The following is a 16,773-nucleotide window of genomic DNA, read 5'->3' as shown; positions in this document are numbered from 1 at the left end:
ATTGATAATAATAAACTACTCTGGCCTAAATTACCTCTTCATATTTGTTATAGTCTCTCCAGAGTTGTTCAATGTTGATCATTGGATTAACACAACCTCGCTGATAAACTCTTCGGACAGCTGTTATTCTCTGGTTTTCTGCATAAGATCCAACAGCTTCCCTGGGATTGGATAAAAAATGCTATCAATTACATTGTAGCTAAATCAACTGTTCATATGGAAATAAAATCTGTAAAAGTACTTACACGCCTTTTAGGAAGTTGATATAATCCACCCAAATCTAAGAAATAAAAAGAAAATGTTAGCATCTTTCTTGCTATTTTCATATTTAAGTGCAATATAATTAAAATTTTAAAATCTACCTGATAGGACATAATTTCCATTCCAATTTTATCCAGTGCAAAGTCATAAGCTTGAGCCATTTTCTCTCTGAAATGAATGTGAAAGATATGTTATCAAAAGGTATCTACAATTAAAACATAACTTCTGAACATAAGATCAGAACAGCAGTTGAACATTCTCTCTATAAAGAAAAACTGAAGACATGTTTATAAGTATTTAAAGTAGTTCTTCAATGTCAAACTTGTCAGTGTGATTAATTTATATACTTTGTTTCCTGATTGTGAGCTTCTCAGAGATAAAGCCAGTGTCCCGTTCATCTTTATATCCTTTAAATTTCCTAATTTTATATGTAGCAGATTCAAGTATGAAATAGGTGATTCTTTCATTAAGGAGATAAGTTATACCTAAAATCTGTTAGCTTTGAAAGTAAAAGTTTAGGAAGAAAGAATTTCCACTTCAATATAAGATAATGAAGTAAAATCAGGAAAAGATAATAAAGATAGAATTCTAGTCACACTAATAATTTGACTGCTATATTCAAATAGTATTTGAGAAGGTGTGCTATTTACATTGAGAAGGTGTAAGTCACAGTGGGGACACTGACTACCCAATAGTTACCTTGGATCATTTAAATGCCACACTGTATTGTAACTTGCAAAGTGTGGCCCGGACAAATATGAAAATGCTTTTGTTTGGTACCAGGGGAGCGAACTCAGGTCCTTGCGCTTACAAGGCAAGCGATGGCATCACTGAGCTAAATCCCTGGCCCTGAAAATGCATTTTGAAACCATTTGACAAGCCAGTCAACACAGTGGCTTGGTAGTACAAATATATAGTATGTCAATACAGAAAGGCTTGGGTGATTCAATTCACCAGAGTAAAGCTAATAATGCCAGTGGCTTTCTTTGGACCACTTATCCTGATTTGGTGGAGAATCCTCATTTCTTAAATCCTTTAATCTATTCCCAGTGGGAGCTAAGAGACAGTGTGAGTATATGTGAAATTGATTGGGTGCCTGGAGGTGACTTGCATTCTTGAGATTCTGATATCACTTACTTGTAACTTGGTAGTTTACCCTTGGTTTCTCGGACATATGAAAGATAACACTTCCATAAATCAATGTGCAAAACCTTCATAAGGCATCTCTGAAATAGCTTCAAATACAAGAAAATATCAGAATCAGTTAAGTAAGTTTCACATGTACACTGATGAAATGTAATGCTTTAAGAGACAGGATCTCGCTACATAGTTCAGGCTGACCTTGAACTTACTATGTAGCCCAGGCTGGCCCAGAACTCACAGCAATCCTCCTGCCTCAATATCTCAAATGCTGGAATTACAGCCATGTACCACACGTGGGGCTGAAATGTAGTATTTAAAAAAAAAATTCAAAGTGGGCATGGTGGCACATGCTTGTAATCTCAATTACTTGAGAAGCTGAGACAGGAGAATCTTAAATTCAAGTCCAGCCTGGGCAATTTAGCAAAATCCTGTCTCAAAATAAAAACTAATAAGAGAGCAGGCCTAATTCAGTTCCTAGTGCCTCTTTAAAAATTACCTCTTTCAGGAATTTATTTTCTTAAAAATGAAAGAAAATAATTCTCTATTTTCAGTTTAGCTAATTAAAATCATTCTAATGATTTTAGTTAGTAGTGTATATTTATTCTCCAGCACTGCAAAAAATAATACTAAATGCATAAAAATAATTATTCTCTTTTACTTTTTGAAAAATTTTTTGGAGAATATTTTAAGGATATAAAAAAGCTAAATAAGTACAATTTCTAATTATTTTAATTCACTATTAATATTTTATATATTTGCCTTATATGTATTGTCTTAAACTTCACCATAAAATTCAAAGTATATTTAAGAGAACTCACCTTTTCAACCTTGTCATAATTTTTAGCTTTAATCTGAAGAAAAACAAAGAAAAACATAGGATTAACATCATTTTCTTAGAGTATAAAAACACTCCTGGATTTTTGTCTCTGTATATACATTTATTTTTATTTATTTATTTTTTGGTACTGGGAATTGAATTCAGGGCCTTGCACTTGCCAAGCAGACCCTACAGTGCTGAGCTACATCCCCAACTCTAGACCAATTTTTAATCAACTTTACAAATTTACTTCTATATTTAATTCCTAACTGAGCTCTTCAGGAATAACAACAGAAGTTAGAACCCATCATGGATGATATTCATTCTATGTCTTATGCAAATTGATTCTATGGGCTCACACACTCATTTACTCTGAAATGTTGTGAATATAAAATTATGTTATAAACAGGCAAGACATATACAGAAATATAATCAAGGACTATCCAAATAATACTTCATGTATCTACTGAAGACAAATCTTACTTTTAAAGTTTTGCTTTCTCTGATCAGTAACTAGAACAAAATGAGTAGAGCAGCAAGAAAGATTTACAAAATTTGATGATTTATAAAAATATTCAATCAGTCACTATTGCAGGCACTATGCTGGGTACTGTAGTTACCATGGTGAATAAGACAGGTAAGGTTTGCTCCTACCCTCATTAAGCTACAATTACATAGAGAAAATAAAACATAGAAATGGGCCAGGTATGGTGGTGCATGCCTGTAATCCAGCATTCAGTAGGCTGAGGCAGGAGGACTTCCCTGAGTTTGAGACTAGCCTGGGCTACATAGTGAGTTCAAAACCAGACTGATCTACACAGCAAGACCCAGGCTCAAAAACTGAAAAAGAAATCATAGAAATGGGTCATTATAAGTGATAATAGCAAATAATAAAATCCAAGAAGTAGAGGGTGCTATAGAGGCATCTAGGAGGAATAAAAATTAAGTTAGATGTGCTGAAAGATTTCCTAGAAAAGGTTAAGATCTTAAGGATGAGGCAGTTGGTAAAGAGGGTTATTCTAGGGAGGAAGAAGAGCAGGTACAAACAACAAAGTTAAATATTACGAGCTTTCCCTTGAGTATTTTCATCAGATGGCAGATGGGGCTAGTTGCCCACTTGTGTCACATCAGCAAATTTTTGCTTTCACTCTTGATAGGTGACAAAGTACTTTGGTTGGTTAGAGAAATTTTGACTTGTCCTTTTCTCTGAAATAGTATTTTTCTAATTTTCTGGCTTAAGCTGCTGTAAATGGGAACAGAGTATTTTTCTTTTGTTGATAGCTCACTTTCACTCTGGAACTTGCAAATTTTCATCTTCAGTGCTCATAAATTTCATGGTGTGCCCAAACACAAATCTTTGCTCTTTGGGGCAGTTTCAGTAAGGCTCCAGTCAGCCTTACTATCTATATAACGTTTGTCTTCATCTGGGTAAGGGAGATAATAGTACTTATCTCACAGGGCTGTTCTGAGGACTCAGTGAGTTAATAAATGTGAGGTCTTTAAAACATCGTCTGGCAGAATAAGCACCTGTAATTATCACTTATTATTATTATCACGAATTCTCTTTGGAACTAAGTACGCCCTTTGAACTTATGAGTTCAGAAAAAATCTGTAGATTTAAAACCTAGACATTTTAGCTCAGTTTTCCTTTTAAAATCATTGTCTCACTTCCATCTGATCCTTTTTTTTCCTCCTAGATTTATTTTTGGTATGGGGATTGAACCAGGGCCTTTGCACTGAGCTACTTATACAACCTCAAACTTTTTTTTTTTTCTTTTAGTAATTTTGAGACAAGGTCTTGTTTAAATCTCTATATTGCTCAGGCTGGGTATGAACTTTCCATCTTTCTCAGTGTCCAGGAGTGCCAGGATTACCAGTGTGCAATACCATACCAGCTTAGAGCTATTGTAATTTACATCTCCTGATTTTGTCCTCAGAATTTCCTATTTTTATCCTTTCTTTGAGGATTTTGCTCAAGGTTTTAAAATAGTTTGTTCACCAGATTCTCTGGGGTATTAGTTTTAAGTCTCCATGTGACTAATTTCCTTCATTTAATCTATTGCTGTATATTCGGTTTACAGTGATTTTGGCTCCAGAGGTTTGTGTTAATCTTGCACTTTAAATCTTGTACTCATACTGCTGTTTTCTTCCGAATGTCTGTCTCTTCCAGCAGCTCTATTTACTTGGACGCCTGTCGTGACAGTTGTAGTTTATATTCCTTCCTCGTTGTTGAATCCTTGCGTGTGTGGTTATTTTTCCACTCACTGAATCTGTGTCAGTGGTCCTAAAATATTGGAAGTTGACTCCTTTTCTACTGCAACACCTGAGGAACAGGTGTAGGCAGCAAAGAGGCTACTGGTAATGCACTGTCAAGGACCCAGAAAATCTCTAACCGAGAGCAGGAAGTACTCAGCCTGCCTTTTCTTCCTATTTTGGTTTCCTAGACACCAAGCTGATAGCAACATTACTTTGGGGGAAAAGCTGTTGATGGTTTCCAAGCATTAATATGGATCAGCTTCGGAGTCTGTGCCCTAGGCTAGTGACGGTGAAAATTTTAGTTTTCAGTGATACAAACAGCTGCTCTGGCACGTGTGCCACAGGTTCGCTAGCAATGCTCTAGGCTCTCTGCCAACTTTTTGAGGCTCACACAGAACTTGAGCCTCCTAGCAGGTAGCATTTTGGCTGCATAAAGAATGGGAGCAGAACAGGATCAGTTTAGTCATCAGCTTCTCAGAGGCAAGTGAGATTATACACAGTTCTCGCAACTGGTCAGGAAAACTAAAACTACCCATTGGGAAAATTGGCAAAGCGTATGAGAGAAAATGAAAATGGTTAAAAAGAACATGACAAGTACAAACTTCCAAAGTGAGAAAGACAAGTTAAAATAAGACATATCATTTTGTATCAATCAGAACAGTAAAAACCTAACAGGGTATTAACATTACCAAAACTAAGTAAGGAAAAGATATTACCTACATTGCTGGGTGAAATATGAATTGTTGCAACCCCTATGGAAAACCACTGAGAAAAATGATTCAAATAACAAATATGTATCACTTAACCTAGAATATCACTCCTGCAATCTATCCCACAGAAATAAAAGCACCAGGATGTAAAGGTATCTGTGCAAAGTTATTTACTGCAAACTTTGTAGCAGTAAAAACAACAAAGTTAAAGCCCATAAATAGGGAATTATTTAATAAACTACAATGCATACTCCTCATTGGCTATTCTATATAATATACAACAAACCACAGGTATTACAGGTAATTGGGAAGGCTTTCCACATAATCTTAATAAAAATAATAAAAATGTGCATAACCCAATGCATCTTTATAAAATAATGACCAAAAAACCCCACTGATGTATAACTATATGGAGAAAAATATGGAATACACACAAGGCTGCTAAAAGTAGCTATGGTTGACAGTGACATGGGTGGAGGATACAGAGAATATGATATGGGTAGAAAAAGAACAGAGACAAGAAAAAAAGAAACTGCTATCTAATCTCATCTATGTGTTCCATTAAAAATTATGTCTGGGGACTGGAGATGTAGCACAGTGGGTACAACGCTTGCCTAGCTTGCACAGGGTTCTGAGTGTGATCTCTCGTACCACTCAGAAAAAATTATGCTTATATATAATTTTACATTTTCCCATACAGAAATTGGTACAGTATTCTAGGTTCATCACTTATTTCTTCAGCTGGTATTAATACGACAAATACCAATAGAAAGAGACAATTTTGACTACTAAAGGAAGACTGGTATTGAGTACATAGCCACTGATGAATATTCATTATTTCAACCAATAAATACTGAGAGTCCACCCATAGGGCCAAATCAGTGTCTATAATCTCATTACCTTGAACATATCATTCATTTAAAAAATTATTTTAAAATCTGAGTATGGTGGTGAATGTCTGTAATCCCAGCATTTGGGAGGCTGAGGCAGGAGGATTGCAAGTTCAAGGTCAGCTACACACATAATGAGATTCTGTCTCAAGAGGAAAAGAAGGTTTTAGAAAATTATTATCAACTTGCTTTGTCCATAAAATCTCTAGTCTGAAAAAATGAGAACAATTTGATCAAAATGTATCAATTCCGGGGGGGGGATTTAGCTCAGTGGTTCTGCCACCTGATTCACAAGCACAAGGACCACAGTTCGATCCTTGGTACCAAAAAAAAAAAAAAAAAAGCATAATTTGGGCCGGGAATTTAGCTCAGTGGTTCCGCTGCCTGTCTTGCAAGTGCATGGGCCTGAGTTCGATTCCCCCATACCAAAAAAAAAAGTATCAATTCCTTTATTGCTCCCAGAATCAGCTTTGCAACTTACAAGATAGAAATGATAGTAACATCTACTTCAAAGAGCTATTCCAAGGACTGAAAATATATAGCACCTAAATATTCCAGGTGCTGAAAAATATCACTAATTAACAAAGCTTAAACTAAGAAAACGCAAATGTTTTATTATATATTCTTTAAACAGAACAGTGTAAACCAAGCAGCCAGAAAGAGCAATGCTGTCACTATAATTGGCCCCACTTATGGTCAGAAGAGCAAGTTTGATCCAGGTCACACATATAGTCCATTATTGGTGAGATAGTAACCTGTCTTCAACCAGCTTACCACTAGTTCATTTTTCTTATTTAAAAGATTATAATCCCAAATGTTTAATAGTTATATAGAAATCTTACCTATAAGTTAAATATTTTAAAAATATATCTAGGCATTGCTAGGCGTGGTGGCACACACCTGTAATACCAGCACTTGGTAGACTGAGGCAGGATCGCCAGCCTAGGCTACCTGGTTTAAGGCCAGTCTGCATGAATATATATGTAGCCATGTGCATTTGTACAGGAATCCATACTATACTACTGAATAATTGGTTTGGTTTACATTTTAAAAATAAAGAAAAAATCTTGATATTTCACTATTTTGATAGCTGAGACTCTCAGATTTTCCTGTCATTATCCAATTTAAAAATGTACACATGTAAAGTCCATTATATGCTGGGTATGGTAGCCCATACCTATGATCCTAGCACACTAGAAGACTAAGACAGGATTGCAACTTTAAGCCCAGCCTAGCTAAATTAGTAACTAAGCAAGAACATGCCTCAAAACGAAAATATGAGAAAGGGGCTAGACAGAGTGCAAAGGTCCTGAGTTCCATTCCCTGTACCAAGAAAATAAAAGGTCTATTATAGTATTGGAACAATTTTGTAAACCGTATATTACTTATTTATTAAATAATGTTATGGGGTTAGGAGTATAGATTAGTGGTTAACTTCTGTTTAGGAAGCGAAGCCCTGGGTTTGATCCTCAACACCCCCTTTTCCCAGGATATATATATAAAAATAAAAGTAATTCATGCACTATAATGTCTAATGACAGGTGCTCTTAAAAAGTCACTTCAGGCTGAGAATGTAACTCACTGCCTAATACATACAAGACCCTGGGTCCAATCGCCGGCAAAACACACACACACACACACACACACACACACACACAATCTTTATTGGAGACTGAAGGTGTAGCTCAGTGGTAGAGCATGTGTTTACATGGCTACAGGTTCACTGGCGTCAGTTCAAAAAGAAAAAAAAAAGGAATCTTTAAGTCTTTTGAAGAGTAGTTGTTAAACTATAATGTGTAAAAAAAGTCACCTAGAATGATTATTTTTAAATATGGATTTTCATTCATAGGAAAGCCAACCAAATTATTCAAATACAACAAGATTAAGGAGCTCACACTTTAGAAGCACTAATCTAGAAAACTGTTGGCTGGGCATAGTGGCACACACTAGTATCTCCAGCACTCCGGAGGCTGAGGCAGAAGGATCGCTGTGAGTTCGAGAGCAGCCTGGGCTACACAGTGAATTTGAGTTCCAGGGCAGTCTGCAATATACAGTGATATAGTGAGACCCTGTCTAAAGAAAGAAAGGAAGGAAGGAAGGGAGAGAGAAAGAAAATTATCAGGTATTCATTTAACATGTTATAAATAGAATTGCTATTTTAAAAGTAACTGGGAGGGGGCCAGGGATTTAGCTCAGTGGTTTTCTTGCCTGTCTTGCAAGCACAAGGATCCAAGTTCAATCTCTGGTACCAAAAATAAAAATAAAATTGGGAAATCTACCCAAAAACTACTTGATATGTTAGGGTGATGAAATACTTGGTTTTAAAAATACTTCTATGATACGGGTATGACATTTTCATAATTTATAAACCATTATATGAAAAAAATAAGATTTTTTAAAATGCCTATTCTTCTTGTATATCTATTACTTATAAAATTTTACCATTATCATGGGGGGTGGTACTGGGGATCAAACCCAAGGTCTCATGTATACTAGCCCAGCATGTTCTGTAGCCCTGCCATTACCTCTTAAAATGAATTGTCTGAATTTTACCAAGATATGAAAAGTTGCCATGGATGAAAAACAAAAAGTTTACACTGCTAACTTCCTCACAGTTACTTTTATAGAATGATAAGAAAACTGGAATAATAATGATAACTCAATTTTATCTAGATTCAAGTAAGTGCTTATCTGGGGAGATTAAAAAAAGGGCTCTTCCGATACTTTGGAATATTTCATTCAGACCTTTGTCAACTCACGCAATTTTTTCCCAAGAATTAACTGGTCATTTTTGTCTTTTGGAACTAAATCTGAGAAATTATTGCAACTAATTTTCACTTATAATGATTCTTGAATTTTAAAACATGTAAAATTTTGTCAGAAGAAAAAAATGTCTTCATAGGCCTTTATTAACCTTTGACTAAGCGTGGTAACATCCACTGTTAACAGTTCAGTCATGCCCTTACCTGAAATACTTTCCATGTGGAGATCTAAACATACTACAGTATTTAGCTGTTCAAACCGCTGTTATATTTTTCATGTTTCATCTAACATTTATACAATAATGATGTAAATGCCTCAAAAATTAACATTTTTCTCACCAGAAAAATAAAACTCACTGTTGATGGTGTTTAGTCTGATTTTCTAAAATTCAATTTCTTTATTTATCCTTCGAGAAAAATATCCCATGCTGGAATTTTTTAATAGTGCATTGTTTTATAAATTATCAATTACAATAAGTAACTATAACTTGAAATTGTTTAAAATCATATTTGATAAATGAACCTAAATGCATAATTATATTGAGGAAAACAAAGTGAAACAATCTAGAGGAAAAAGTAGGTCTCATTATGCTTTAAGTTTACACACAATAACCACATGGGACAAGTCAGAGCTTGTGTCGGTAGACAATGCTGAACACATAGCAGAGGTGGGGCTGGGATACATCTGAGGTCAGATGGTAGTTGTTTACAATAAATGTGATTAACAAATGAATTGCAGGCCTACTTCTTAATCATCCCCAAAATCTTTCAGACTGAAAAGTGTAACACAAAATCTGTCATGGGACTTAAGACAATTTGGATTGAGTTTGAGGTATAGAAGCTGTCTGATTCTACCACTCACCCCTAATTTTAAGGCAGTTATCAGGAGAGAAGCATCTGCAAATAAATTCATTTTTACTCAAATATCTATCTCTGTATAAGAGAAATATCTATCTCTATAAGATATACATATAAATACATAACTACATACATAACAATTTAGGCTTAATAAATTGGCTAAACCTGTGGATGTCACATTCTTTTTAAGTCCTCCAGGCACTTAAGTATTTCATAGAATTACCTGTTGTTTTTTTAGAATTAACTATTGTGAAATGAGAATGAATTATAGACCACTGTGAATTATAGTCTTGTTATGACTAAATTTAACAAATGTTAAACAAAAACTTGATTTTTTCCAGGCATGGTAGCACATGTCTGTAATCTCAGTACTCTGGTAGGCTGAAGCCAGTTCCAATCCAGCCTAGACAACTTGATGATTTAGCAAGACCCTGTCATAAAATAAAAAATTAAAACAGCTGGGGATGTAGTTCAGTGTAAGGGCCTTGGTTCGATACCCAACACTAAAAAAAAAAGACAAAAAGACTATTTTAAAATCTAGACTAAATTTCTTTTTCATTCTTAATCATATGATAATGATTAAACTTCTACTTTCCTGAGCTAATTAAAAGTATTTTGTGGGCTGAGGGTATAGTTCAGTACATACTTTGCATGCATAAAGCTCTAATTTAGATTTTCAGCACTACAAAAAAAAAAAGTATTTGTCATGTGTTTTTATAATTTATCAAGTGGATATAGGGATGTGGACCAGACACTGGGGATTGAACTCAGGGTCTCTACACTAAGCTTTACCCCACATCTTTTTTTATTTGGAGTCAAGGTCTTGCTAAATTGCCCAGGCTGGGCTCAGACTTACAACCTCCTGCCTCAGCCATCCAAATTCCTGGGATCACAGGCATGTACCACCATGCATGACTAAATTAAAATTATTTTGTAGATAGAAAATGAGTGATATACATACTAGAGTTAAGAAAGAACGTTTCACTGAACAGAAGAAATAAAGATTACGATGTAGGAAGATGCTGGACAAGTCAACAAAATAACTTGAACTTCGGAAGTTTTCTGTGAAATAGTGAGAAAGAACACATATTGGAAAAACAGGTTGGCTAACGGTGGTGAATGTTTGTTTTTAGAATAAATAAAAAGCCAAGCAGAAGTAAATCTGATACACACAAAAAACTGGACATCACTGAGATTTGCCTTGTAAGTGATAACCACAAAGAAAGTAGGGAAAGAATGGCCATCATTTGGGGGGGGTGTACTACAACTCGGAGAGAACAGGTGGTGTCTTTAATGTGGAATGAGGCACAAAGGGACTAGCTACAAGAACAGCAAAGATGGTGTTCCTGTTATCTGTGAGTAGGGGATACTGGTATGGATTTGAGGGAGGGAGAAAAAACAGTAACACAAGGGAAAAACAACAGATTTTTTTCCCCCTACAGAAACAAAATGAAAAACCTTGTAAGAGTTGCTGTACAATAAACTTCACTTTCCACTAGTTACATTATAAAATAAATAAGTCATGTAATTACCGATTAAAGCCAGGAAATATGTAATTTGTTTCAATAAGGCAGCACGCTATGTACAGATATGAATCAACTGATAAAAGTTTTACATATATATACAGAATATATGAGGTATTAAAAATATACAGAGAAGGGCTGGGGATTTGGCTCTGTGACACCCATGCCTGCCTCACAAGCACAGGTCCTGAGTTTGATCCCCAGTACCAAAAAACAAAACAAAACAAAAAAAATCCCACAAAACCAAAAAACAACACACACACACACACACACATATACACACACAGAGAAATGAAAACTCATTTTTCAAAATTATCCATTCTCAGGAAGAAAAAAAGAAGAGAACCCTAGAGAATATTTAAGATAGTACTGGGAATTAAGATAGTACCTAGGGACTCGTGCATGGTAAGGCAAGCAGTCTACCACTGAACTACATCCCCAGCAGCCTGGTATTTCATGCAGCCTTTCTTAAAAATCACTTCTCAAAAACAAAACTAAACAAAAACCAAACAGAATTAAGTTCCTACAACAAACTGGATACAAATTCAATGGACTGCATTTGTCTATTTTCTTTTATTTTTTTTGAGACAGGGTCTCACATGTAGTTGAGACTGACCTGGAACTCACTATGTAGCCCAGGCTGGTCTCGAACTCACAGCGATCCTTCTGCCTTAGCCTCCCGAGTGCTGGGATTACAGGCGTGCACCACCATGCCTGGCCATTCATTTGCCTATTTTCTAAGCAACTTGCGCACTCCTCCAGTATTTATCTACCAACAAATTCATGATTATAAAAATAAATCATTTCCTCAATCTATGAAACTTATTACAGTATATTTGTTAAACTAAAATATTGTTTTAAATCAATTCTGCTACTCCAAATACTCATTTTAAAACAAGGTATTCAACCTTTTTATTTTTACTCAAGAAAATATTCTCTTACGACCTAATTCTAGTTTTCTCGATCCTATATGCAGTTTATTTCTATTCTATTATTGAATGACCTAATTCCAAGTAACTTTTAAGACATGCTTATCAATCTAATCATCATTTGAACCAAAATTATACATTTATTCAACCCTGTTTTTTGTACTCCTGGATAAACTACAGTTCAGCTATTTTTTTTTTCTAAAATTCTGTAGCAGCTGGTAAAAATCATTATCTAGCTCAATTTGAAAGACCATACCAGCAAGCTTTCATAGTGAATACAAAATTTAAAACGTAAACCAAATGAAACATTACAAATATGTAAATGATTTAGTAAAAGTATGTTTCTTATAAAGCAAAATATTGCAAACTATGAAATAGCAGAAAGACTGGTTAAATAACATAGTACTAGGATAAAATACTGTGCCATTAAACAATTTGTGGAATAAGGAAAATACACTATCAGGTGAAAAATACAAGTTACTAAAAAGCCTTTAAAATTTTATAGACATACCAGGAAAAGTTAGTGAAGTTATAGTTTAATGGTAAAAGGAATATATAAACTTTTTCTCCCTTTAAACTATAATTTTCTGGGGACAGGGATGTAGCTCAGTGGACCATGCTGGACTTACAATTGCAAAGTCATGAGTTCAATCCCCTGTACCCCCCCCAAAATTGTAATTTTTTTAAACAATAAACACATATACATTCCTTTTAAATAAGAAAAATGCATTTTATTTTTTAACAATCAGGACAAGTTCTGCTTTTTCCCATCTGTCTTAAGTTCCATTCATTTCTACTTCTTCACGCTTGCCTTTTAAAATAATTTAATTCAAAAATATTACTCATCCATTTACTAACAACTGTTAAAGAAAGCCTACTGTAATAACTGTACTCTTACAATAGTATATCTAAGTATTATCTGCTTTTTATTAGAAAATGTCAGCCTGCATAATTAAAAAAATGTTATGAAGGCACTGACTTCTATTTCACAGCACTCTGTACAACATACAACATATAGTAGACAATAAGTAGTTGCTAAATAAATGTGGGTAACAGTCTATCATCTAGCCAGCCATGGTGCCATATGCCTGTCATCCTGCCTAGGGACAATGAGGCAGGATTCTAATTTAGTGGGCAGCCTGGACAATTTAATGAGACCCTGTCTCAAAACTTAAAAAGGCAGGGGAAATAGCTCAGCACACTCTAGGTAGTATTGAAAACAAAACAAAACCAAACCCTACCAGCTGCCTCTATAAATATGAATATTCATATTTGTATACTATAAAATTCACAATAACATATTTAATATTATGTCTTAAACATCCAGGGATATGTAAATGTACAGCCTTTTCAGGAAGCTCATTGTGAGTTCTGTGATCTTCAGTATTACATTAAAAAACCTCACTTCAATGATTTACACAAAAAAGAAAATGATTTGAGGGCTTTTATACTCAGTAAACTCAGACTAAAGTAATTTTACAAAATATAATAGTTCAGGCTCTAACATAATTTTGAAAATTCATAATTTCTAGGACTTAGAATTTTTTCATTAGTACACCCAAATCAACTCCATTTCCTAATACTTTTCTTAACTGGAAACATGGCTTCTATTTTCTAAGTAATAGTGCTTCAAATAGCCATGTAAAAGATGAGAAATTAGGGACTTTGAATCCAAAGTGGAGATGTAAAGAGATAGACATAGCTAACAAATCATCTTTATGAAAACAAATTTTTAAAAATTCAGTTAAAAATACTTAATTCCAGAAGAATCAAGATTTAGATACAAACCAAAAGTTTTGAAATTTTGGTTCTATTTAAATTGATTACAAAGTCTTTGTAAATAAGGGAGGGTGGAGGAGGTACAAGGAGGGTAGGGGTGTGGAGAAAAAATGAGAACCAAGATCTGTGGTGGGGGGATACAAGATCCCAGTGATTAATGTAACTGTACTGTGTACTTAAAAAGTACCAATACATTCAGTAAGATTAAAAAATAAATCCTAGCCAGGGATTTGGCTCAGTGGTTCTGCTGCCTGCCTCACAAGGACCCGAGTTCGATCCCCGGTACCCCCCCCAAAAAAAATCCTAATTTGAAATCTGAGTTTCTTTTAAAAAAAATTTCCTCGGTACTTAAAATTTCTTTGTCTTACTTTATGAATTCCTGAATGCATTTCTCCAAATAGGGCTACACTTAAAGCTTAACAAAGCATGCCCTATTTTCCCTGGAATTTATACATTTTGAAATATTTGGTTTGTATTTCACATTCTAAATCCTCCAAATATGTGGTGACATTTCCAAAGTGATGCCACAGAAAGTAAAGAACTAAGTTCAAATTATATACAGAATACTGCCATTAAGTTTTATAGACAAAAATGAAAGATTAGAATTCCTTCTGTGAGGAAGGCCTTGTAACTTAATATAATGGCCACTCCTTTTAGCTACTTCCAACATGCAGGTCTAATTTTGTACAGTTCTAATGTAACACACTTGCAGTGGACCATCAAAAGCTGTGACACATTTTTAAAAAATAGGAAAGTAAGCATCCTGTTGCTTTGTTACTCATAGTGGAGCGTCTGGGAGTCCTCTCCCAGTCACTACTGAAGTATGAGAAAGAACAGTAATAGGCATAAACCTTTTGTTCTTCTCCACTCCACACATCCATGCCATCATCCCACAGTATGCACACAAATGAGCCATATAATAATCTAAAGATGAGCTTTCAATAGTTAAAATACACCATTGTGTAGGAGAGTTTGCACTTTGGAAAACCAGATTCTATGAAGTATTTCATTACCTTACTAATGGAACAGTATAATCCTTACACATAAAACCCACTTCAAATGGCTATAATTTTTGAAAGACATCTTCACTATTTTAATATTTATCATGGTTCTAATGATATTACTGAATAGCTCAAGAAATTAATGTAAGTCATGTTTTTTCTTCACAAGAATTTTAAAGGCAAATTAATTTTATGGAAATAATACAAGTAACAGAAAAATGACCTTAAAAAATCTATGTGAAACTATTTTCACTTCATAAGGTTATAAAAATCTCACTTTTTTTCCACCCTTCTTTTTCATTTGGTGCTGGGGACTGAACCTTGTTCAGTCTTGTTTGTGACAGTTAAGAGCTCCACCACTGAGTTGTATCTTGGCTTTCTTCTCATGTCCTAATGCCAACTTGCAAGGATTACAAAACAAAACAACAATAAAACTTAGAATTTATGTATAAGAAAAAGAATCTGAAAACAGAAGATTTAAGTTAAATGAGAAATTAGAGGTTTGACCAACCAAAAACTGAATCACAGAACATGTAGCTGAAAGAAAACTAAAGCATGGCAATAAAAACACCAAAACAAAGGAAAATATTGGTCTTCAGTCTCAGAAAATATTTTTCATGCCCTTCCTCTGACATTGAGCAAAACAAGCATGTCATAAAGACACACATACACACACACACACATACACACACATTTAAATGATGCATCAAACTTATTTGAACTTCTAAATAGCAAATTCTACTAAAGTTACAAGTTTCCCTTAACTTTTCTAATGTGTTCCTACAAATAAAAATAGATTATGATTAAAACTCAGAAATCCAAAGGGCTCTTAAACATATAATACAAAAGAGAAAAATGGACTGATCTGATTTCAGAAAAAAGAAACCCAAAGAGGATCTATAAACACAAAAATATGCTCTGGGCCCCACATGGTGGTGCGTGCCTATAATTCCAGCACTCAGCAGACTGTGGAAGGAGGATTGTCATGAGTTTGAGGTCAGTCTGGGCTACATGGTGAGTTTAAGGCCAGCCTGAACTACACGGTAAAATCTCAAAAAACAAAACAAAACAAAACAAAAAAACCCAACAATAATAAAAACATTCAATTTCATTCATAACAGAAATATAAATACAAACCACACATTTTTTACTCATGAATACTGGCAAAAATTAAAATGTGTAGTAATATGTGGAGAAGACAAGGATTATCAAAGGTATTTAAAATTGTGACAATCTCTGTAGGTCATTTGGACATGCAAAATTCAAAATTGAAAAAAAAATTCAAAACTGACATTTTGTGATGTCACATTCCTGTAATCTCAGGTACTAAGAATAATGAAGCAAGAGGAACAAGTTCAGGGACAGCTGCCACTCAGTGAGACCCTATCTCAAATAAAATATAAAAAGAGCCAAGGGATATAGCTCACTCATAGAGCACTTGTCCTGGCTTCAATCCCAAATATAACCCCAAAATTAATAAAAAAATGTAAAATCCCACAACCCCTAGATCCAGGAATTTCATTTCTAGGTGTTTGTTTAATCTATATAGAAACATTCACACAAATGGAGATGGCGTGTATACTATTAGTCACTGCAATGTCTATAGTAAAACGAGCTGGGAAGAACTTAAATATTCTTCAGTAAGGGAGAATTTAAATAAAATACTGGATATCATGTGCTTGTAAAAAAAATATCCACATGCAAAACAAAACCTAGCAACATCCATTAATGTAAAGGGAGAGAGAAAAAATCCATATATATATATATATATATATATATATATACACACATACATATATATACACATACATATATATACATACATATATATATACATATATATA

General features: G+C 34.4%; 1 protein-coding gene across 1 annotated transcript in view; it reads right to left on the bottom strand.

Annotated features, from left to right (window-relative positions):
• Cstf3 (cleavage stimulation factor subunit 3) overlaps window positions 1–16,773 on the bottom strand; it is a 74,875-nt gene that overhangs the window by 23,022 nt on the left and 35,080 nt on the right. The window contains exons 4-8 of the mRNA XM_010612642.3: window positions 2,223–2,255; window positions 1,399–1,496; window positions 363–429; window positions 246–280; window positions 35–161 (exon numbers count right to left, since the gene is read on the bottom strand). Of these exons, the coding sequence (XP_010610944.1) occupies window positions 35–161; window positions 246–280; window positions 363–429; window positions 1,399–1,496; window positions 2,223–2,255 (360 nt within the window). The remainder of the gene's footprint in view (window positions 1–34; window positions 162–245; window positions 281–362; window positions 430–1,398; window positions 1,497–2,222; window positions 2,256–16,773) is intronic.

Source organism: Fukomys damarensis, unplaced genomic scaffold (genome assembly GCF_012274545.1).
Source record: "Fukomys damarensis isolate Sample0158 unplaced genomic scaffold, DMR_v1.0_HiC HiC_scaffold_27, whole genome shotgun sequence".
Classification (NCBI taxonomy): domain Eukaryota; kingdom Metazoa; phylum Chordata; class Mammalia; order Rodentia; family Bathyergidae; genus Fukomys; species Fukomys damarensis.
This window is presented reverse-complemented; position numbering and strand designations above follow the sequence as displayed.